Source organism: Aphelocoma coerulescens, chromosome 6, assembly GCF_041296385.1.
Source record: "Aphelocoma coerulescens isolate FSJ_1873_10779 chromosome 6, UR_Acoe_1.0, whole genome shotgun sequence".
Lineage (NCBI taxonomy): Eukaryota > Metazoa > Chordata > Aves > Passeriformes > Corvidae > Aphelocoma > Aphelocoma coerulescens.
The window spans coordinates 1,447,394-1,470,987 of NC_091020.1; the positions used below are offsets into that span (position 1 = coordinate 1,447,394).

Genomic DNA, 23,594 nt, shown 5'->3' on the forward strand with positions numbered 1-23,594 from the left:
ATTTCCTGGGTTCTGCCACTGCATGTCTGCCTGGAAATGGGCTTAAAACCAAAATTTTGGCCCTTTTGGGGCTTTTCTGATTGCTAATGTTGGATACTTAAAATCTAGAAGCTTTTCCAAAGCACCGCACCCTGTCTTACCTCAAGACAGTGCTCGGTGGGAATTAAATCATGGTTTAGTTAAGACACAGTACCAAGGTCCAGCCTTTCAACATCCAGGTGAGTCCTCAGTGGTGCAGATGGTGGTTCCTGCAGGGATGGATGGAGAATTCTCTGCTTTCAGGTGGATAATTCAGGGCAGTCCTATGACAGTAGGACGTGTTCCTCCAGAACAGGGCTGCATTTTGGGGGAAAGAGGGAGGAAATTGTGTTGTTGTAATTAAGATGCACTTGTGAAAATCCGCTTGTCTGGGTGTTTCTAGCAGAGTCTGAGGGAGCATTTGCGGAGCTGAGGGAACTGAGTGTCTTTTAAGATGAGGGGATGTCTTGGGATGGCAAAGCCACAACCTCACCTTCCGCCACTGCTGCTGGAGGTCTTGACTGAATTACAGGAAGATGTTGATCAACATTTCCTTCATTGGAGATGTCAGAGAGAGCTATTTATAGGCACAATATGTAAATCTCCCCACAGTGGTGGTTAATTCACTGGAACACAAACAGTCCGAGGAGTGGCAGCTTAATTAGTGCCTGTTTTCCTGGGTAACCTGCTGGAGAGGCACCGCGAGGAAGGTTCTGGAATTACGGGAATATTTATGGCCTGGGAGAGGTGACTTCGGAGGAGCAAAATTGTTCTACCAGACACTGATACCTTGATTCATTTTTTTGAATGACATGTGGACGTTGCTGATTTTTAGGTTGGGGGTGGGGTTAGAATCTTAAAACCCCAGAGTTGGAGGTTTCATGTCTGTGTAACACTTTTCTACCCTGATTTACAAAGTGCTGCTTTTTAAAGGAAGTCACTGAAATCACAGCCTCAAAAATACATTCAATGGTATTCACATGGTATTGAAATATTCTAAAATTTGACATCTGGTTTTACAAGGAATCATATTCCTGTGTGTATCTCAAAGTTCCATGAAGGTTTTTTCCCTAAAATTAGTTTAAAATTACTTTTAATGCTTCTTTCTCTCACCTCAGTTCATCTCCATCAATTCTGTGGACACGAACTGAGGTTTTTCTGTGCCTGTTGAGGATATATAAAAGTCTGGACTGAAATAGGAGAAACTCTTCAGGACAAGATGAGAAGCCTGATTATTAAATATGATTTTAAACCTCAACATTTAACCTGAGATTTAAAACTGACAAATTTGCCCTTCAGGAACAGGACAAGGCTGAATATTATTGGCTCACCTCAGGTTTCAGTTAATAAATGCCAATTTATTTGATTTTAAAGAAATTCCAACAATAGGAAAGTCAGGAGTATCTCCAACTGCTTTTTCCAAGTTGCTTTTACTACTGGTACTACAGCAGTCAAAATTTAGTTTAAAATTTGCTTATAGTACCAGGAATCAGTTGAATTTCCAGTATTAGAAATTTTTCATCCTCATCTATGAAAGTTCCTTCTTAAATGCATCACAGGCATAACAGGGAAAATGCAATCCCAACAAATACTGAAAGTAAGATGAAATCTGAATGCTGGGGTGATGCCTTAGGTTTTAACTTTTATATTTTTCAAATCCTGGACTGCCTGCTGTGTCCCTCTGAGGGACACAGCTGCTGTTCTCTCACACTGGTCAGACATAACAAACCTCTCCAGGTTTGCTCTCCAAGGACACCTCGATTGTCCTGGGCCCCAAAATGTGTAAATTAAAGCCTCTAAAGGGGGAGCAAACTTGGGGTAATTATACCATGAACTGAGGTTATAATTGGAGAATTAACCCTGATATGCAAATGGACCAAACTCATAAAAGGGTGAAGAACCCCTGACCCCGGGTCTGTCTTGGGTGGAGCCTCTGGACTGCCCAGGGTGTGCCTTTGAAGGCCCTTCAAATAAATACCTGCTTTTATTCTCTTATTCTTGTCTAGCCTCTGTTTTTAGGTGGCCACCTCAAGGCATCAGGGCACGTAGGAATGGTTAAAAGGAGGTTTAATCAACTTTTGAAAGCACTTCTGAAGATATTGCGGCTTTTCTTGACTCATCCAGTGCTTTTTAATGGTCTTAAAAATGACTTTTGGTAATGGTAATTTTAGCTGCTGCTTGGCATAGTATCATATTTTTATGTGCTTTACAGTGTTTTCAGGCACAAGTATGATTTTAAAGACTCCTGTTGACTCCAAAACTGCTTGTAAAATGGGGAGTTATTTCAATCTAAAAGCACATTGCCTGAAAGAGGGATGGCTTGGTATTCTTCTCAAGCTGTAAAAATAAAATGGCAATGCACAGCACTTGCAGGGCAATTTGTGCATCACAAACCCTTTAGAGATACTGTATCTGTATATAAAGTAAAGAAAAAAAGGTGGAAGAATGGCAGAATAAAGCCACAAAATAAATTGGCTGATTGGGCTGCGTGTTCTGAAATGGAACGGGAGCTTTTCATAATGGTCTTTATTTGCTTTTTGTCCTTTTGGTACTGGTTTGTCTCCCAGCCTCGCTTCTTGTCCAGTTCAAACCAAACCCAACCCCAAACTCACCTGTCTCTCTTGCCTTGGAATTCCTGAGCTCCCCATTTTAGAGCACAGCTTAACTCTGATCAAAGCACACAAAGTCTGGAGGGTTAAGCAGGATCTCAAAGGGGTCTGAATCAAACTCAGGTTCGCTGGGGTGCCTTCCCAGATTCTCCAATTAGGGATTTCTCTCAGGAAGAGCTGAAAATAGCTCGTGAAAGCCCTTCTTATGCTGTTTTCAATGCAGAGCCATGGCAGCACAAGCCAGCTAATGTAAAGGTTATGCCAAGCTCCTCCGAAATTGCCCAGCTGTGGAGCTGAATGCCCACACAGGAAACAAGGCGGGGCATTTTCCCCTGCCATGGGGTTGCTTAGTTACTCAGTTTAAATGTATGGCTCTATGTGGCTCTTTATGAGGACCCTCAGTCTGTAAATCAAGTTTTAGACGCTCTTTCATGGCTGTGTTTTTCCCCTGAGTGTCCCCTGCTGAACGGAATTGGAGGTAAGGACAAAGGACAGCTTCCTTCAGGAAGCATTTTGGAGAACCAAGTGCAGCTGGAACAGAAATACCTGTTCAGGCAGAGAGAAATGTGAGGTGCTTTTAACAGCCTGCAAGGATTTCACTCCTTGCCTCTTCAGTTTGGAAAGGCCACTCTCGCTTTCCCAGGGATCGCCAGCTCCCGGGAGCTTTGCTGGGGCTTTCAATCCATAAAAGGTTTTAGCATTGACATGCTGGGGTTGTGAACAGTGGAGGTCTCTTGAATTGGGCTCTCTCAGCAGCTTGTGCCCTCACCAGCCACCTCAGGGTCACAACTGCCCTTGTGGCACTCGTTGTGCTGGCAGGGTTTTAGTGAATCAGTGCAGGTGTTCTGGCCTTGTTCCATACTGGATCTTGTGTGTGCCACACACACAAACTCTCTTTAATTTCCAAATCACGTGTCCATTTCCTCATTAATAACTTAATTCCTTATTTTAAATGGCCACAGTATTATCAGTGAGTCAGGCTTGAGGATGGGACTTGGTGATTCTCACTTTGTATCTCCAAGACTTCTGTAAAAGTGTCTGATGGCCTTAACCATGTGGAGGAAATGGGGAGAAAAGGCTTTGAATACTTTAAAATCACTGAATGGTTTGGGTTGGAAGGGACATTAAAGATCCAAAATTCCACCCCTGCCATGGGCAGGGACACCTTCCACTGTCCCAGGCTGCTCCAAGCCCCAATGTCTTGGACGCTGCCAGGGATCCAGGGGCAGCCCCAGCTTCTCTGGGCACCCTGTGCCAGGGCCTGCCCACCCTCCCAGGCAACAATTCCTTCCCAATATCCCATCTAAATTTCCCCTCTGTCAGTCTGAGCCCATTCCCCCTTGTCCTGGCACTCCAGTTCCTGTTGCAGGGTCCCTCTCCAGCTTCCCTGTAGCCCCTGAGATCCTAGAAGATGCTGTGAGAGCTCCATACAACCTTCTCTTCTCTCGGCTGAGCAGCCTCAGCCTCTCTTCATCTCTGACTCTCCAAACCCTCTTTCACAAGCTCTTCCTCCCCTCTCCACGATGCAAAGGGTCGTGGTTGAAGAAAATAGTATCCATGAAATTAAGACTGCTGGATGCTGAGAGTTGGCTTTGTTTAATTCTCTCTAGAGCTAAATTAAAATTTTTTAAAAATTTAAAAACTTTTTAAAAATTAAAATGTTTATAAACATAGAGGGGAAAAAACAAAACGTAAGAAATCCAGAATTTTTGCTCCCTTCTAGGCCCTAGAAAAGTTCCCTCTGTTTTTTTTTTTTTTTCAAACTCTGCTCCCACTCTTTGGAAAATAATTTGGACTTGCTTGCTGGGTCAGACTTTTTGTGGTAGCAGACAAGTTGTCATTGCCTCATTCCCACAGAGGTTTTCTCCGTGTTGGATGTTGAGCTATCCAAGGTTTTTTCTTTCACAGGCATATCAAAGAAAGTGGCTTTAGTGGCTCCTTGAAGGCTTTTCCATTTTACCATTTGTCTTATTGACAGCACACAGTCACTGAAGTGGAGCAGAGCCCCGAACTCTCTATAAATTCTTGTTTGCTGCAGTATTTGGGGATGATAAAGTGGTTTACTGGAGACATAGAGGGAATGGAGGGTCGGTAAGGAATGGTTGGGTGCTGCTTCTTCCTGCACGATGATGGGGTCGTAGCACATGAGCAAGCCGTGACTTGTTCAATTTAAGCTTGCTCCAAGATGCTGTGGATGCTGCACACTCTCATGGATTTAGGAAGAATTTGCAAAAATCAACAGAAAGACAAATTCAAGAGTTAATACTTTGTTCTTTCCTGTCTTGCCGAGCAGCCCTAGGAAGTAAGGGATTGATGCTGAGGAGCCTTCCACAACTACTGACAAGGTTTAGAGTTTGATTCTTGTTTCTGTTAAAAGTTAAGAATAAACTTTTATTCTGCCAACAAATAAAATAATTTCCTTCAGCAGTTAGAGGGTATGACTTTATTAAATGGAAAATCTTTTAAGGGCTGAGAATCTGCTAGGAACTGAGTCAGGGGTTTGAAATTGCCCATTGCACTCCCTGTGATTGTTTAAATAAAAACAAACGGAACAATTTAGCTGACTAAATAAAAGCAAACTTGAATATAAGATAAATAATGAAATAACTCAGAGTAATGATTGAGTGTTTCTGCAGCAGCTGGAAGAAGAGTTGGTGATTAGCATATGGAAGTGGAATTTTTTTCCAAGTTTTATTTCAGGAGCACTTGGGAGGAGATTGCAGTTATTTCCCAGAATCGTGTCCCAGGAAGGTTCAGGCTGGCTGTTTGTTTCCCCAGGAAGGTTCAGGATACCTTTGTTTCCCCAGAAGGTTCAGGATAACTGTTTGTTTTCCCAGGAAGGTTCAGGATTCCTTTGTTTTTCCCAGGGAGGTTCAGGATACCTTTGTTTCCCCAGGAAGGTTCAGGATAACTGTTTGTTTTTCCCAGGAAGATTCAGACTGGCTGTTTGTTTCCCAGATGATTGTGCTGTTCTCCCAGCAGGGCTACTCACTTACTTTTTGTATGTCAAAGTAAAACTCCTCCTGTCTCTAGAGGGGTAGGACTAAGTTATTGAACTTTTCCCAGAGTTGTGCTCTGTTAATAGGAAAACAAATCCCCTCTCAAGTCTTGGGGGGGACCTTTTTGTGCTTGAAGCCACTTAAATTTTTACGGCTTTGTGGGCCAAGCTGTTTCTCTTATATTAAACTTTGAAGCCATGTGACTCAAAGACCAGAACAGCCCTCTCCTGACACTGCTCCCTGGCCATTCAAATGTTTTATTGAGCTGGACTTTAAGGATATAGGAAGTATGAGTAGTTATTTGGGGTTTCCAAGTGATTGTGTTTATTAAGGGGAGTATATAGACAATTTTGGGTGGCTGTGACTCCTCTGCCTTGGTGCCAGCACTATCAGAATCTCAGTGTGGGTGAGGTGGGACCTCTCAGAAATGTGAGTGTGGGACACCTCACAAATGTGAGTGTGGGGCCTCTCAGAAATGTGAGTGTGGGACACCTCACAAATGTGAGTGTGGGGCCTCTCAGAAATGTGAGTGTGGGAAACCTCACAAATGTGAGTGTGGGGCCTCTCAGAAATGCGAGTGTGAGACACCTCAGAAATGTGAGTGTGGGGCCTCTCAGAAATGTGAGTGTGGGGCTTTTCACAAAAGTTCCTGAGGAGAGTTTTTCAAAAGCTGCTGCAGCCTCATAACCTCCACACACAGTGAGTGCTGTAGGAGTTCAGGTGTCTCCAGCTACTCCTTAACCTGTTGTTCATAGTGGAAGGTGTCCCTGCCCATGACAGGGGTTGGAACCAGATGATCCCAAAGGTTCCTTCCAGCCCAAACCATTCTGTGAGTCTGAGAGTCCCTCCAGTGATTGGGAGCAGAAGACCAGTGTGGAGACTCCTGTGAAAGCCCTTGGTGGAGGAACTGGTCCCTTTGGAGGTGGCAGTCCCGTGGCAGAGGGACTGTGAAGATGCAGATGGCCTTTGGGATGGTGGGGATGAAGAGAAGAGCTCAGGAGGAGAAAGGGAGCTGCTGGAAACTGCAAACCCCCATAGCTGTGGGGCAGTGGTGGTTGGAGGGGACCTTTGGCTGTCAGGCAAACCCCAGTTTGTGTGACCATGGAGTCACAGGCTGGTCTGGGTTGGAAGGGACCTCCAAGATCATCCAGTTCCTCCCTGCCATGGGCAGGGCCACCTCCACTGGAGACTCTCTCCTCTCAGGTGTCTGCTGAGCTCTTGGCTTCGCCTGTTGACTCCCCACACTGGGAGTTTATTGTTAGCTGGTTCATTAACCTTTGTTTTAATTTTTATAGATGATTCTCTGTGCTTTTAGCTGTAAAACAGAGAGAAGTCCTTCAAGGAATAGAACTGCTGGATGGGAAGGGGATTTGAAGGTGTTTCAAAGGTGAAAGGAAGATGATCCAGCAGGTCTCTGTTGGGAAAATACCTGATTATCCAAGTTGTTGTGTTTGTCTCTGCTCAGGCTGTTTGACCTTGCTGAGCAGCTCATCTAGGACCGTGGCTGAAGGTTTCCTCTGAGCCACCTCATTAAAAATAATTAGAAATTAAAATAATGAAAATTAGCCAGCAGAAACCAAATAGAGCTGAGCCTTGACACTGTTACATGGCGAGTTTGCTAAAGAGGTTCTCGCTTTGCTCCCAAGGAGAGAGGCCCTTTATTTATCCCCTCTTCTTGATTATGGGAGGGTAAAGCAGAAGCACTGTTAGGAAAAAGAAGTTAACCACAGGAACAGAAATGCTTTTGCTGCAAGGCCTTAGGAAAGCCTTCAGAGCTTGTTTTATTTAGTAAGTTCTGGTTGCCTTTTCTGTAAGGAGTTTGGGGCAGGGGCGGTGCTGCCTCAGGATTCCATTTACCAGCATTGCTGCTTAAACATAAAATGCGTCATGAAAACTGCAGGGAGGGAAGCTCATTTATGGAATGCTTTTCCTTTTTTAAGAGTGTTTGATTTATCATGATTTGACTTCAAAAACTGCTCCATTATGCCCAGGAATTTCAAGGACAGCTTGTTTTTTATTGAGAAAGTTGGAACAGAGGCATGTTCTAGTAATGCATTCTGGTAATAAACTGCAGTGTAAAATCGAAGAGGTGAAATAATGGCTAAAAGAGTTCTACCAAGGCCCACACACTGACATGGGGCACCTTTCTGCTCTCTGGGTTTAAAGTCTTGGGGAAATATTTCCTTCCTAAATCCCCTTTGGGGCTGCAGTTATTCTGTGCTTGTTTAGGTTGAATAAAGCAGTCTTAGTGCTGGAATCATTTCGGTTGAGGAACATTTAAACAAAATACTGGAGAAAAAAACTGAGACAACTGGAGTGAGTCCTGAGGAGGCCATAGAGCTGCTCCAAGGGCTGGAGCCCCTCTGCTCTGGAGCCAGGCTGGGAGAGCTGAGGGTGCTCCCCTGGAGAAGAGAAGGCTCCAGGGAGAGCTCAGAGCCCCTTCCAGGGCCTAAAGGGGCTCCAGGAGAGCTGGAGAGGGACTGGGGACAAGGCATGGAGGGACAGGACCCAGGGAATGGGTCCCAGTGCCAGAGGGCAGGGATGGATAGGATATTGGGAAGGAATTGCTCCCTGGGAGGGTGGGGAGGGGCTGGGCTGGAATTCCCAGAGCAGCTGTGGCTGCCCCTGGATCCCTGGCAGTGTCCAAGGCCAGGCTGGACATTGGGGCTTGGAGCAGCCTGGGACAGTGGAAGGTGTCCCTGCCCATGGCAGGGGTGGCACTGGATGAGCTTTGAGGTCCCTTCCCACTCAAACATTCTGTGATTCTCCCAAAAACTGAGCCTCTTCCACATAACATCGCTGAGGACAATTCATGGAATCCCTTTCCCAAGGGACACTGCTCACTGCTGTTGCTCTTTAGCTCAAGGAACTTACTTTGCCCTCCTTACTAACTTCCCCAAGCGTATTTCCAGAGAGCTTCCATTTTCCTTGATGAAATAAATTCCAACTTCTGTCATCTTTATGGGACAGATTCTCCATCCTCCTGACAATGGGAATAACCTTTCTCTGCACCTGGCTCAGTCCAAAGATGTTCTTTTTCATGTCCCCAGAAATTTCCACTGGCTCTGGCTGGTGCCTGATTGTACAACACAGTGCTTGAGTTTAGAGTTTATGGTTTATTGAACTCATACGGCTGCTTATTGATTCTATTTTGTGAGGGGGAAAAAAGGTACCACCCATATATTTACAACTTACCCCTTGTCTTTAAGGTTTTTAATTCAAATTACTGTCTCTGAATTGGAAATCTGTGTCAGGCTGCAGTTTTAGATTTGTTTGTTCAGTGTATGGCGGTGGATGTGGAACTGAGGCTGTGGCTTTGTTAGGTTTCTCCTGCAGAAGGGAAGGGTGCTGTGTCGGAAAAAGCAAAAGCAGTCTGTGATTTGGCATGGTGAAATTAGGTGAAATAATCTGTAAACTCTTATCTAGGCAAGAAAACTGTGTTTCTTCACAGTTCTCTTACTGGTGCCATGTGGATAATCCACAAGTTTCCTACTCCCATCCCGCTTGGGGTTTTTTTTCCCCTAGTTCTGGCTCTTGCTCTAATCTCTTCTTTTCACTGAAATTTATCTCATGATAAATTTTCTTGCTTCACCTGCTCCCTCTTGCAATAAATCCTCTGCAAATTGCTGAATTTCACTGGCCAGCCCTACCTTTTCTCTGTGACTCCCGAGATCCACATTGGAATGCTGAACATTCCTTTTAAATGCTGAACATTCCTTTTTAATTCACTGTAGAATGCTTTGATTATCATTCTGGAAATTTGGATGTGTTTGATGGAAAACCAACTTTGGGAAAAGTTGTTAACATGTGAACGTGTACTTGACTTGTAATTCTGGTAGTTTTCTTACTGACTGTAAAATAGAAGTTGGTCTGATTTGGGTGAGATTTTCACTGGGACACTCAGCAGGGAGAAAATCTCATCATGGAAACAAAGATGGGGGAAAAGCTCATGGAGTTTAAAAAAAAAAAATTATTATTATTCTTTTAGTGAGATATATGCAATTTTTAGACTTAAAAATTGTCCCTGCTTTGGATTTCTATTTGTGTATTTAGTTTGGTTGTGTGTGTGGTGGTCACTGTTGAAAACAATGTTGCATAAAAGTTTTATCATCGAGCTTCTTTGCCCTTATTAACAGTTTGTTGAAGGGTCTTTCAGTTCCCCAAATCCTGAACCTCTAGAAAATGATAACACACATCCTAGAAAAAAAGTTAGAGTTGGTTTTGTTATGGCCCTGGAATTTTTATTGTATTCAGTGGAAAAAATAAGACCGGGGGGGGAAAAAAAATCAAAGGCCATATTTCATGTAGATAATGCAAACATTTCTTATCTTCTCACACAATGTGCTCATAGGAAACTACAGTGGTATGAAAGATGTGGTTTTCCAGGTGATTTATTTGCTCTGTTAATGCCTGCAAAAGAAAAAGCTTTAAAATAAAACAATAGTTAATTTAATTCTTAAAAAGGAAACAAACAGAAAATTTTCAATTGTTATGTATCAAAGTAGAACATAGAAGAATGAAAGGAATATGGAGGGAGAGTTCACGCATTCATAATTTTATTTAGACTGTCAAGGGCACTTTGAAATGGTGAAGTGTGCACTGAGGTATTTGGTCACAGGTTGGGCTTGGTGACCTTGGAGGTCTTTTCCAACCCGAATGATTCTGTGATGGCAAAGTCAGTGTGGTGGTGGATCTCTACAGGCAGTGACGTGAGGAGTGCCAGTGAAGGGCACCCACAGCAGCTCCCTCTATTTCTCAATATCTGTATGGGGAGGAGGGATCCTGCCCCTCTGGGCAGCCCTGGAGGCACCTCTGCAGTGCTGTGTCCAGCCCTGGCTCCTCAGCACAGCAGGCCCAGGGAGCTCCTGGAGCGGGGCCGGCGGAGGCTGCGCAGCTGAGGAAGGGCCTGGAGCATCTCCGTGCCCAGCACAGGCTGAGGGAGCCGGGGCTGCTCAGCCTCGAGAGGAGCCCCAGCTGAGAGGGGCCCTCAGGCCTGGGTGTCCCTGGCTGCAGGGAGGGCTCCGAGCAGGGCCCAGGCTCTGCTCCGGGGCCCAGCAATGGCACCAGAGCACCGGGCAGGGCCTGAGCCCAGCAATTGCCCTGCCCAGGAGGCAGAACTGCTGCCCTGGGCAGTGCCCAGCCCTGAGCAGATTGGCCACAGAGGCTCTGGGCTCTCCTCCCTGGGGCTGTTGCAGAGCTGTGTGCACACAGTGCTGTGCTTGGGGAATTCCAGCATTATTCAGACTGTTCATATGGATGAATCTTTGGATGTTCAGATGTTTGGCCTTGCAGTTGAACTCAGCATCAGCGACACAACGCTGCTGCTGGAGGAGATCCCAGTGATGTAGAGGTGTCCTTTAGGGGCTTCACCTAAATGGAGATCTGAGCAAATGCATCACTGTTCTCACCTCCTTTTGTAGGCCTTGTCTGTGCTGGGGTAATTTGAGGCTGTAACAAGCTGCAGTGTGGGTCCTTTGAAGTTGACGAATGTGTAATTTTTACCATAAGCTGGGAAATAGAATTTACCTCAGCTTGCTCTTGTGTTTAATTTACAGATGATTTTCTCTTGGGATTTGTATGTAAAAAAAAAAAAACAAAAAACCAAAACAAACCAGTAATATCTGAGTATTTCTTTCCTATTTTGAATTCAGAACTTGATTAGAAGGTACCATTTAATACAAATGAGGTTTGGTTGGGCTGTGGATCAGAGAAACCTCTTAAAATCTATAAAATCATGGGCTGCAGTCTCAGACAGTCCTGTGTGGTGGATTGGGAAGAAGAATGGTTGTCTCTTTTCTTGCTGAGTCAATGAGGCTCTTGGAAAATGAAAAGCTCTTCCTAATGAACTTTTATTTCCATGTGCTTTAAAGGGGGTACTGGTTTTCTGCTGTTCAATGTAGAAAACCCGGCTGGTACTAAAACACAGTCATCACACGTGGTGATCATGCTTTTATGTATTTTAAGGCTACACTTATACTATTGCTAGCTCTGCATGTACTGCTTGATATCTTTGAACCTCTCTTTTGAGTAAACCAACAAACTCTTACTTATTTTCTTTCGTTATTCTGCTCTGCTTCCATTGATGACTAAACTTTTGACTCCAGACTGGCAATATGAGGGTAAGATGGCAAAATATGACTTCCTGAACATTGCTCATCTGCTTTTCATTTGTGTTCTCCTTAGAGTTATTAAAATTCCATTCGCTAAGTAGATCCTTTTTCGTTGCAATTAAATTCAAATTATGTTTGTTTCTGTTGTGAAGCTTTAATTATGATTTATACCCTTTAATCATTCCTTTGTTATTTCTTTGGGTTAAATTACCATCTTATTCCCTGTGTCCTGACAGACACTGAGATTCCTGATGGGATCTCTAGAGCAAGACACAAACAGATTCATTAGGGTAGCCATCCAGCTGGATTGTGGTGGAATGTGACAACAATCCTTCCCTGGGAGGGTGGGCAGGCCCTGGCACAGCGTGCCCAGAGCAGCTGGGGCTGCCCCTGGATCCCTGGCAATGTCCAAGGCCGGGTTGGACATTGGGACTTGGAGCAGCCTGGGACAGTGGAATGTGTCCCTGCCCATGGCAGGGGTGGCACTGGATTATTTTTAAGGCCCTTCCAACCCAAACCCTTCCATGATTCTATGATTTGAGGGGTGTGTGTCTATGATGTGCAGTCTGAGTAAGGGATAAGCAAACAGCTCCGATTTTGATCCTTTGTGAGTATAACTTTACTATCACTTGTAGCTCATACCCACATCACATTGAAGGGAATACTTGCCTTCAGCATGCCAAATATGCTGACTTTAAAAAAACCCCAACGACAAAACCCCCGAGAACCTACTTTTGCAATGAGAAATAACTCTTCTTTTCATCTTTATAGATTGCAAGTTGGCCAGAACAGGTCCTCCAGCCACAATAGTTCCCATTGACGAGGAGAGTCGCAACGGTGAGTGCCCCACAATTATTTATACAACAAATTATTTATAACTAGTCTTTAAGGCTTTTGTTGCAAATAGACCTTCTTAATTTTTCTTAAGTCAGTGGGATGGTAGCAGAGGACAAAGTTCTGGTCAGTCTTTGGTTTTGTTGTGTTTGGGTAAAGCTGAAATTTTACTCTGCAGCATGACAGGAGTGTTAACAATGTGGTCTTCTGGGTTTCCCACGTGGCTTTTGGAAGATTGCTTGTTGGTTTGCTCTAAGTTTAAGAACGTGAGCTTATGGACACCTCTGAAATGGCAGAACTTGCGTGAAGTCGGAAATTTCAAAACGAAAATGAATGTCCCTTTTTTTCAGTATTTTACTTCTCCTGTCAAGTCACAGAGTTCTTAGGTTGTTGATCTGTGGTCTGAGCATTGCATTTGTGCAGAGTAATGTGATGGGATGAAGTGCTTTACCCTGTTACAATCAGCTTACTCCTGAGAGTAAGTTACTACCCTTTCCTGCTTTTTATTCTGTGTGTTTAGGGTTTTCTTTTTTTTACCTTGCAAGCTGGGCCTGGTTTTGTGCCGTGTGTGGTTGTGGTTTATCAGATATGGGCACCTGAGATGGTGAACAAAGCCAGGTAATGCTGGTGGAACCCCTCTGCTGTTATTCCTGGGGAATTCCTTGTTGGAGTTGCTCAAGGTCAGATGGATAAATGCATTTATGGGTAAAGCCCCTCAATAAATCGTTAACACACCTGTGTGCTGAAAAGCTCTGGTTCTGGGGTGGCTGTTAAAACCAGGCTCTTTTCCTCCTCCTGGGGTGGTTTTTCCTGCAGTCAGGAGTGTCCAAAAGAGGGCTACGAAGATGGTTGTGCTCTTTGAATCGGATGTGTTGGTTCTTGGCAAGCTGCTGTTGTATTCTGATGTGTTCCATTTGTGGGCTGCTCAGTTTTGGTGGAGTAACCCCCTCAGCTGAAATGGTTTCGCTGCCAGAGCTCGTCTCTTGTAGCCTTTCATCCTCCCTACTCATTAGAAATAAATCTGTACTAACAGCAGGGGTGTCATCAGCATTATTTTGTCGGCGCCTTATGTTGTAGAAACTTGTAGAAGTTTCTGCTTCTCTGTTTCCCACACAAGGGGTTATAAATAAATCCAAACCAACGTTGCCATCAAAAAAACTTTGTGAAAACCTTTAGAAAGAGATGTTGAAGTTGTTGACTCCCCATCCCTGGAAGTGTTCAAGGCCAGTCTCAAGAGGGCTTGGAGCAACCTGGTCTAGTGGGAGGTTGTCCCTGCCCATGGCATAGGAATTGGGATGAGATGAGCTTTGAGGTCCCTTCCAACCCAACCCAGTCTGTGATATAAAAGTTAATAAGGAATATATGGTGTTCTACATTTCCAGTGACCAAACTTTATGTTGGGATTGCCGAGAGATGCAGAAATAAAAATCCACCTAATTCTGTTCTAATCTATACAAATATGTCGCAAACTCACACAAAGTGTGAGATCTCCTCCTTGTCTTAGTTCTTGCACTGCACTGTAGTTTCCAAGGGTCTGTTGTTGATGTTGGAATGGCTTTCCTGAGGCTTTGGGATCTCAAGATCTCAAAACGATGGCTGGGGCATTTCATTCCATCCAGTGCATGTGGTCATCGAGTTCTGGCAGCACAATAAACAGAAAATCCTGCTCTTAAGAAACAGATACTTAGTTCCATTGTGCCATGACACATTGAGCTCAATCATTCCTAAGTCACAGGAAGTCAGAGACCAGCAAATCTCATGGAATAAAAATATTTTCCCAAATAACTGTTGTTTGTTTCCATAGTCAGGCACAAAGGTCCCGTGTGTGACCTTTAAAGATCTTCTTGAGATCAGCAGAAATGTTAAGATTTGACAGTTTCGCACCGTGGGATGAATATCTCTTTATATCAAGTAATTTAGGTACAATAGTAAATTACGTTATAATTGTGCTCATGTGAGCAATCCTAGCAGGAGTGAACCTGACCTTTCTTAAGGAATAAATGTATTATTTTATGATTTTCCCTGTGTTGAACTGAATTGGGTGATAGTATTTCAGATCATATTAACAGCAAACCCGAATTTTCTGGGTGATTTTTATAAGCAGAGAGTTATTTTCACCCATGGATTTATTTTTATTTAATTAGTGGATTTGAGACTTGGCTTTAACTTGTTTTAAAGACTGAATGAGCCTTATTCCTAGGTCAGACCTTCTCATTGCCACTGTACTCCACATTTTTGGAGGCCTCCATGTGGAGCCACCTGTGCTTTTTCCCTTTAGAGGAGCATCCTGAAATTCTCAAGGGCTTTGAATCCTTGGGCAGGGTTTTTGATGGAAAGTAGACTCTTGGGAAAGGACTTCTACAAGGCAAGATTTAAAGATTCAGAGGTTAAATTAGAATTTGGAAGAGAAAGCAGAGGTTGGGGTAGAGGAAACAAGCAGACCAAAGTGAATCCCCCTAATGTGAGGACAAATAGGATCTGGCATCTTGGTCCTCCATCCAGAACAAAAAAATTCCAAAGTTAGGAATGCTTTGTGTTCTTTCCCATCCTAGAAAAATCAGTCGATGTTGGCATGGTTTGATTTTATTTTGGTGGGTTTTTTTCTTCCCCCTTCCCTTATGATGGTTTGAGTGCTCTAATGAATAATGGGAGCAAATTCCAAAACCTCCTGCTCTCTTCCCTCCATGTTCCCTGGGGATGTCTGACCCAGGGAAGTGCAGCTTTCACAGCTCTGGGTGGATCAGGTGTTACTTTTATACCTTTTCACCTTCCTGCTCTCTCAGCAGCAACCTTTCATCAGCCTGCCTTCCTGGGGAGGCAGAGGATGTGTGATGGTGCTACAAATCCCCTTCCACAACGCCCTGTGGGGAGGGACTCATGGGAAAAAAATGGGCGCAAAAATGCAGGAAACAAAGCTGTGGGTTTTTTTCCCCCTAATTCTGTTGGACCAATTTATTTTCAGTTTTATTATATGTCATGCTGGAAGAATGGACCTGATTGCTGAGGCACATTGATGATTTCCATGCTGGTCCAAACTGGTTTAACTGGGTTTTCAGAGACAATTGACGGGGATTGAAGAAAATGTCCCCAGAGGCACAAAACCTGTAGCCTCCCTCCTGAGGTGGGCTTAGGTGTGCTGATAAGGACTGGGAGTTATACTCTGAATATTCCTTACTTAATTAAATGCTCATTGACCACCAAGGTGGGCTGGAATTGAACTAATTAGCCCTCAAGAAGGAAGGGTCCTGCTATCCCAGGCATTTTGGCTAAGGGGAGAAGTTGCTTTGTAAAATCAACTTGGAAAGTTGCTGTGCCCTGAGCACAGGAAAGGCATTCCTTAAGAGCTGTGGCTCCATGTTCATGTCCTACTTTTCCCTCCTGTTTCAGGAAGAAGGGTGAATTAATGACTTGAGGGTGCTTCAGCCTTGGAGGGCTTTTCCAACCTAAATGATTCCATGATATTCTTGTAGTATTGTCTTCACGACCTTGTAGTATTGTCTTCTTTAATTTTAAACAAAAATACTTTCACCTCTTGGTTCCTTTCATTCCAAAATCAGCTTTATGAGGGAAAGTCATCTTAGTTTTACCACTTCAAGGGATTCTGAGAACAGCATTTCCCAAGTCTGCAGTGTATGTGTAGGTGTGGAAAGACAGCGAGCTGTGATTTCTTCTTGATTTTTCTCGGTTTTCCCATAAAGGCACCTTGAGGATTCTTTGCACTTTGCTTTTACTCGGTGAACAATTTTTTGCAGCATTTCTATAATGGAAAAAATTCAAATTATTACTTTATATGTTGTTATCATTCCTGTGAAATGTTTCCAGGGAGAAAGTGCTTCAGTTGATTTTTAATCTAGTTCATGCCATTGTCTTTATGCCTCTCTGGCCACACGTAGATTTTTCCCACATTTTTAGACAATCTTACAGCTCCCTAAAGTGTTTATGAATGTTTTTGACCAGCTTTTGACCATCCTTTTCAAACATATCTTCACCAGCCTGGGATTTGGTTTGTCTGGCAATGGAGATGTGGTGTGGTGTGCAGATCTAAGTTAAGGTATTGCAGCCAATAAATAAACCTTGGAATTAAATCTGGCCACTTGTAGGCCGAGGGTCTAGGCCCAGCCTAGCCATTCCAGCTCAGGGAGCAGTCGAGGTGGATGATGTGATTTTAGCGATGAGTGCCAGCAGTGTTTTGCTGAATCTCTGGATGCTGATGCTATTCTGTGGTCATTAATCCCAGGTCTAAGACATTAGATTAGCCAGCAGTACAAATCTGAGCTGGATCAGGCCCAGGCCTGTAATAACATCTGCTCAAATTAGGCCTCACTCTGTGGAGTTTATTCTGGCTTTATGTTTTTGTATAGGAGGAGAGGGGATCCATTAGATCCAATAGCTGCCAGATTGAGTAACTTCTGTCAGAAGCTGTTGCCCTTGTGGAATGTTCTGGACAAATTCGAACAGGAGGAGTGGATTTGTATTGATTCGTATGCCCCACATGGCTGCTGCTGGGGACTGTGCCACATCACAGGGCTGTGCAGTTCTGCTCCATCTGCTCATCTCTGGGCTCATTTGGGAGCCAGGGGGTTTCCTATGGATGCTGCTCTAAGAGAAGAAGGACCTGGGGGTGCTGTGGGTGAGAGCTGGGACCCAGAACCCCCCCGTGCCCTGGGATAAGCAAATGTGGGCAGCAGGGGAGGGGGGGATTCTGCCCCTGTGCCCCTGTGCTCAGGTGAGACCCCACCTGCAGAGCTGCCCCAGCCCTGGAGCCCAGCACAGGGAGGGCCTGGAGCTGCTGGAGAGAGTCCAGAGGAGGTCATGGAGCTGCTCCAAGGGCTGGAGCCCATCTGCTCTGGAGCCAGGCTGGGAGAGCTGGGGGTGTTCAGCCTGGAGAAGAGAAGGCTCCAGGGAGAGCTCAGAGCCTCTTGCAGGGCCTGAAGGGGCTCCAGGAGAGCTGGAGAGGGACTGGGGACAAGGGCTGGAGGGAGTTTGGACACAGGGAATGGCTTCCCAGTGCCAGAGGGCAGGGCTGGATGGGATATTGGGAAGGAATTGTTCCCTGGGAGGGTGGGGCAGGCCCTGGCACAGGGTGCCCAGAGCAGCTGGGGCTGCCCCTGGATCCCTGGCAGTGTCCAAGGCCAGGCTGGACACTGGGGCTTGGAGCAGCCTGGGACAGTGGGAGGTGTCCCTGCCCATGGCAGGGGTGGAAGTGAGTGAGCTTTCAGGTCCCTTGCAACCCAAACTCTGTGGTGCTGTGAGCAGTACTTCCTCTAGTTCTGGATTGTCCAAAGCGTTCCTGTGCTGTTTAGGAGTGCGCTGATTAGACATAGAGAAAGAGGATAAATTTGGCCATAGAAATCCACATGGAGCAATGAACATTCCAGGAAAGTTTCTGCAATAGGACTTCCTGCTGCTGCCTCCCTGGCTGGGGGTGGAAAGCCTGTACCAGGGTGCAAATGCCAGGGAATCAAGAGAGAGCCAACTGTAGCTGACTTGGTTTATTTTTCTAAATGCTCTGCTCCAAGAACTGTCCACAAATTCCTTCATAATTTACTCAGCTGATAAATGTCTTCAGTCAGCTGAAATATGGAATATTTTTATTTTTTATAGCTTTTATTTATGTTTTTTTCCCATTTTTCATGTCAGCAGTTGGCTCATAGGTGTTGCTTCTCTACTCTGCCTGCAGGTGCTTCCATCAAAATGTGCTTGAGGAAGTATCACTTCTTCCCTGGCAATTTGATTTAGTTTATAAATTCATGAGATGGGAAAAGAGGCCGAAATTTATGGAAATTATTTTTCTTTTCATTCGAGCCTGTTTGTTCATTTCTGTTCCGAAGTGATGCGTTCTCCAGATTTGGGTATTAAGGATTTCATTGGGAAGTAATGAATCAATTTGGTGTCTAATGCTGTTTCTATGCCATGGATTTAAATTCTCATGTTTTTCATGTAGGACAAATGTGTAAAGACTGAGGAAGCTGTAAAGTGGATGAGTTTATTTTTCAACTTCCATTTATCAGCACATCAGCAGTGGTTGGGACTGAAGCAGAGCTGTTGTTAAAGATCTCTTCAATTCTCCTCTTTCAGTATTTTTTTTTTTAATTATGTCTTTAAAAAAGAAAAATCAAAGTTTCAAAAAGCAGGAGATAATTTGGGGTGGCAGTAGTAGAGAAAAGTTGTCCTTTTAGAAACTGATTAATTCTTAAGGGTAGAAAATAGGGATAGAGTTGGAAATATTTTGTGCTGTCAGCTGTCTAGAAAAATATCCTAACCTGGTGCTGATGCCCTCGGGGGAGGTGAAATAGAGGTCCTTGAATTACCTTCAGGGATGAGAGAGAGAAGTGATGTTTGGATGACAAAAATGAGGAATTTAACTCCATTTTGGGGTAAGGATAATTGTTGTGGATCATGATTCTGCTCTGTAATGCCGAGGCCTTTTCAAAATGGGTTTGGGATTTCCTTTTTTACTGGAAATTCTCCTCAGAGTGATTGGAATTTTTCTGAACAGCTCATCTATGACAGTTTGAGTAGTCAGAATAAATTATTCAAATTGCGGTACGTGATCCATTCATATTCCCAGGGTGTCTATTTACCTTAGCCAATAAAGAACTGCATATTTCCCCTAATTATTTCTTCCTTATAATTTTTGCAACATCAAATGTTGCAGTAACAATGCTCTTTGATTGTCTTCTCCTTCGCAGTCCCAGTAAAGCAGTGCAAGACTGGGAGGATTTGATAGCTTTTAAGGCTGTTTAAAATCAGTTTTGCTCCGGGGGGTGGGAGAGGATGGTGTGGGTTGGTGTCCAGAACTGCAATGTGCTTTCCAAGTGTTTTGGTGTCTCTTCAATTTTGGAGTGTAAATCAGAGCCCAGAGCAGGGTTGGTAAGTGTGGGGGAGGCTGCTCCAAGCAGCTCCAGGAAAGGTCAGCCTGGCTCTGCTGTCCCACGGCAGTGACTCCCACGGAGATGTCCCAATCCTGAGAGCTCAGGTCTCCTCTCATGTCTCTGGTGTCAGAGTGAATGGAACTTCTGCTTTCTGAGGAATGGTTTTTTATGTGAATTCTTTGTCAAACGAAGGAGTTCCTACCCTGCAGCTCAGAATGCATTCATCCTTCTTCCCTCAGCTCTGGTGAGCTCTCTGGGCAGGTGCTCCCTTTCCAAAATTCCCAGCTCTGCTGGTTCTTGGGGGCTGGAGCTGCTCAGTCTGGAATTGACTCTTTGGACCTGCTGGGGCTCTGCTGAGCTGAGCCACCTGAGCTCTCAAAACTCACCTTTGGTCAGCTGAGTCCTGTGTAGGAATCCCAGACTGGTTTGGGTTGAAAGGGACCTTAAATCCCATCCAGTGCCACCCCCGCCATGGGCAGGGAACACCTTCCACTGTCCCAGGCTGCTCCAAGCCCCAGTGTCCAGCCTGGCCTTGGGCACTGCCAGGGATCCATGGGCAGCCCCAGCTTCTCTAGGCACCCTGTGCCAGGGCCTGCCCACCCTCACAGAGAGGAATTCCTTCCCAATATTCCATCTGAATGGTTGGAGGCACATCAGTTCTTTTCCAAGTCTAGCTAACAGCAGGAGACCCGTTCAGCAGTGTGATGAGCTCCCAAACTGGTCTCCTTTCTGTCTCTTCTGTGTCAAAAGAATTCCCCGCCTTACCTTGCTGGGAAATGAAGTGTTTGATTAAAATGGACAAAACTACAGTAAAAACGAGAGCTCACAGTGCCAAAGGGCTGGGGAAGTGCTGGGAGAGGCAGGGCTTGCACGCAAGTCCCGTTGCAGTACGCAGTGAGCAGGGTGCAAAGGGTCATGTCCACGCACAGGTCCCCTCCCTGCTTCCCTCTGGAGCACAACAGGGATATAAAGAATCCATAGAAAATCCAGGAAGGGAGAAGCTGAGTCATTGTGGCACCTGCCCAGGGCAGAAGTTCTGCTTCCTGTGCAGGGGGAGCTTCCTGCAATCAGTCCCTGCCTATTCCTGTGGTGCCATTGCTGGGCCCCCGGAGCAGAGCCTGGTCCATGCTCAGAGAGGCTCTGGAGTCTCCTCCCTGGGGATATTCCAAACCCATCGGCACACAATGCTGTGCCCTCTGCTCTGGGATGGCCCTGCTGGCGCAGGGAGGTGCCACCAGATGCCCTCTGTGCTCTCTTCCAGCCTGATCCATCCTGGGATTCCTCAGGAGGTGCCTGAGGATCTTGGGAAGTCTGTCCCCCAGGACAAAATTCCCATTACTTTTCCGAGATGCCTTCTGTAAGCCAGGCATGCTCTTGAAAAATTACCTCCTTCCAAGGAAACCTCACCTAAATTTCCATTTCAAGTGGTGATATAACCCCAGTCCCTTTTCACACCTGGGTGAGCAGGTATGGCTTTGCATTTCCCATTCTTCAGCATGTGTCTGGATGTGGCACTGGGAGCAGGGATCTGGACCAGATGAGTAATGAGCTGTCCTCAATGTTTTCATAACCCTTCATCCCCCCCAAAAAAGGGGGAGGGGAAGGGGAAAACATGAGAAAAAATGGCTTTTTAAATAGTCATGTCCCAGCTTCCTTTAATTGCACTAATTTTATTTTGATCTTAAGATGATGGATAACTGCTTAGTAATTCATGGATAATATGTTTCTCCCTCATATTCCCCATGTTTTTAAGCAGACTGCTCCAAAACATCTGAATTTTTCTCTTTATTCCAACTTTGAATCGCTAATAAGAATCACGCTTAAGTTATTGCTTGTTTTGAACAGCAGAGTGCTTGGAACAGTAAAATAATTCAATAAATGATGGATTTCAAAGCCCTACTTGGCTCAAACATAAATTACATTTGTTGGTTTATTTTGTTACACAGTCTTATGTGAAAGCTCCTTGTATCCTTTTAGATTTTCAAAGTCATACTAATCAAGCCAAATGTTCTGCTCTGTGGCTCTGAGAGTTCTTACCCCTTTATTCAACCATCATTTTTCATCATTACTCTGCTATTCCACATTCTTATCCTATTGACACAATTGTTTAGAAACACAGGGCCTGATTAAAATAAATCATTAAGTCTGGACGTTCTGGCTGTCTCTAAGTTATACCATTAGCACGATCCTAGGGATCATTTTCTCCTTCTGGTAAGTCCATTTTTTTCTGGAGATGTTTGGGGCAGTTGTGGTCTGGAGGGGCAAGAATCTTGTGGGGTTTAACCAAGCCAGGTGCTGGTGCTGCTCCTGGGTCAGGGCAACCCCTGGCATCAATCCAGGCTGGGGATGAGCAGCTGGAGCAGCCCTGGAGAAGGAGGGGGATTCTGCCCCTGTGCCCCTGTGCTCAGGTGAGACCCCAGCTGCAGAGCTGCCCCAGCCCAGGGGCCCAGCACAGGGAGGGCCTGGAGCTGCTGGAGAGAGTCCAGAGGAGGCTCCAGGATGATCAGAGGGATGGAGCAGCTCTGCTGGGAGGAAAGGCTGGGAGAGCTGGGATTGTTCAGCCTGGGGAGGAGAAGCTCTGGTGTGACCTCATTGTGGCCTTCCAGGACATGAAGAAAATTACAAGAAAGATGGAAAGGGACTCTTTACAAGGGCCTGGAGTGCCAGGACACAGGGAATGGCTTCCCAGTGCCAGAGGGCAGGGCTGGATGGGATATTGGGACGGAATTGTTCCCTGGGAGGGTGGGCAGGCCCTGGCACAGGGTGCCCAGAGCAGCTGGGGCTGCCCCTGGATCCCTGGCAGTGTCCAAGGCCAGGCTGGACACTGGGGCTTGGAGCAGCCTGGGACAGGGGAAGGTGTCCCTGCCCATAGCAGGGGAGTGGAACTACATCATCTTTAGGTTCCTTTCCAACCCAAACCATTCCATGATCTATGAATTTTTTTACCAGGTTTTTGCCCAAATATATATTAATTCTTTTCAGAAGAATAATTATACGTTGCTGCTACCAGTCATAAAGTTTTATTTCTCAGGATGGTTTACGAGCCCAGTGAAAAACCTGGCACATGTTGCTTCTGAAATGCACTGCTGAGCATTCGTGTTGGTCCTATTATTTTGTCACTTTCACAACAGGGTGAAGTTTAAAAGAGCAGTTCTGTGACAAATTATCTTCCATGCAAGGAATTCACAGTTTTTGGAAAGGGCATTCCTGAGGAAAGCAGCAGCAGGGAGAACCACCTCACTTTTCAAGTGTGCCTGTGTGTTTTAATCACTTTTGTTTGTTCTCTTTTAATTTTTCTTTTATTTTAGTTACCGATCCTGTTTCCCCTCACAAGCAGCTCCACACCCTCTGTTTGATGCATCCAGATCTTTCCAATAGTTCCTCCCAGCATACAGAGGGCTGGGGGAGAGGATGCAGTGCTGGCCTGAGATGTGGCCCCTGGGCTGTTTCTTCCCCTGTCTGAGGTTTCTGGTGGATAATCCTCAAGTCTGATGAGAAGATGAAAGCTCAGAGGGGACCTTGTGGCTCTGCACAAGTCCCTGACAGGAGGAGACAGCCTGGGGGGGTCGGGCTCTGCTCCCAGGGAACAGGGACAGGACAAGGGGAAACGGCCTCAGGCTGGGCCAGGGGAGGCTCAGGTTGGATATTGGGAAAATTCCTACCTGAAAGGGTTGTCCAGCCCTGGCAGAGCTGCCCAGGGCAGTGGTAAATCCACCCATCCCCGGAGGAATATCACAGCCATGTGGATGGGACACTTGGGGACATGGGTTCGTGGTGGCCTTGGCAGTGATGAGTTAACAGTTGACCTCGAGGGTCTCAGAGGTCTCTTCCAGCATTAGTGATCCGTGATTTTCACCTGGTTGCTCCCTCTGTTAATGCCTTTGTGTCTCGTTCCTTTTACAAATAAAAATCTTACTGAGTGCCTTTGGGGATTTCTTTGGGAATGGTGGTCCCTCACTGCAATTCACTGTTGAATGTCCTAATTTCTTTCTAAGTTTTGTAGCCTGCAAGCTGCTCTTCTTATCTGTCTGTCTGTGCTGGTTTGGACAAATTTGGAGGAAATTATCCTCTGAGAGAAGGCAGGTTACAACCACCCTTCCCCCCACCCGGTTCAGGAAAAAAGAGATCTTCCTCAGAGGAAAGTGAAAG

The 23,594-nt window shown here is 45.3% G+C and overlaps 1 protein-coding gene across 1 annotated transcript in view; it reads left to right on the top strand.

Annotated features, from left to right (window-relative positions):
- Positions 1–23,594, top strand: part of PCDH15 (protocadherin related 15) — a 314,817-nt gene that overhangs the window by 53,466 nt on the left and 237,757 nt on the right. Inside the window, exon 3 of the mRNA XM_069018835.1 lies at positions 12,508–12,573. Within this exon, the coding sequence (XP_068874936.1) occupies positions 12,508–12,573 (66 nt within the window). The remainder of the gene's footprint in view (positions 1–12,507; positions 12,574–23,594) is intronic.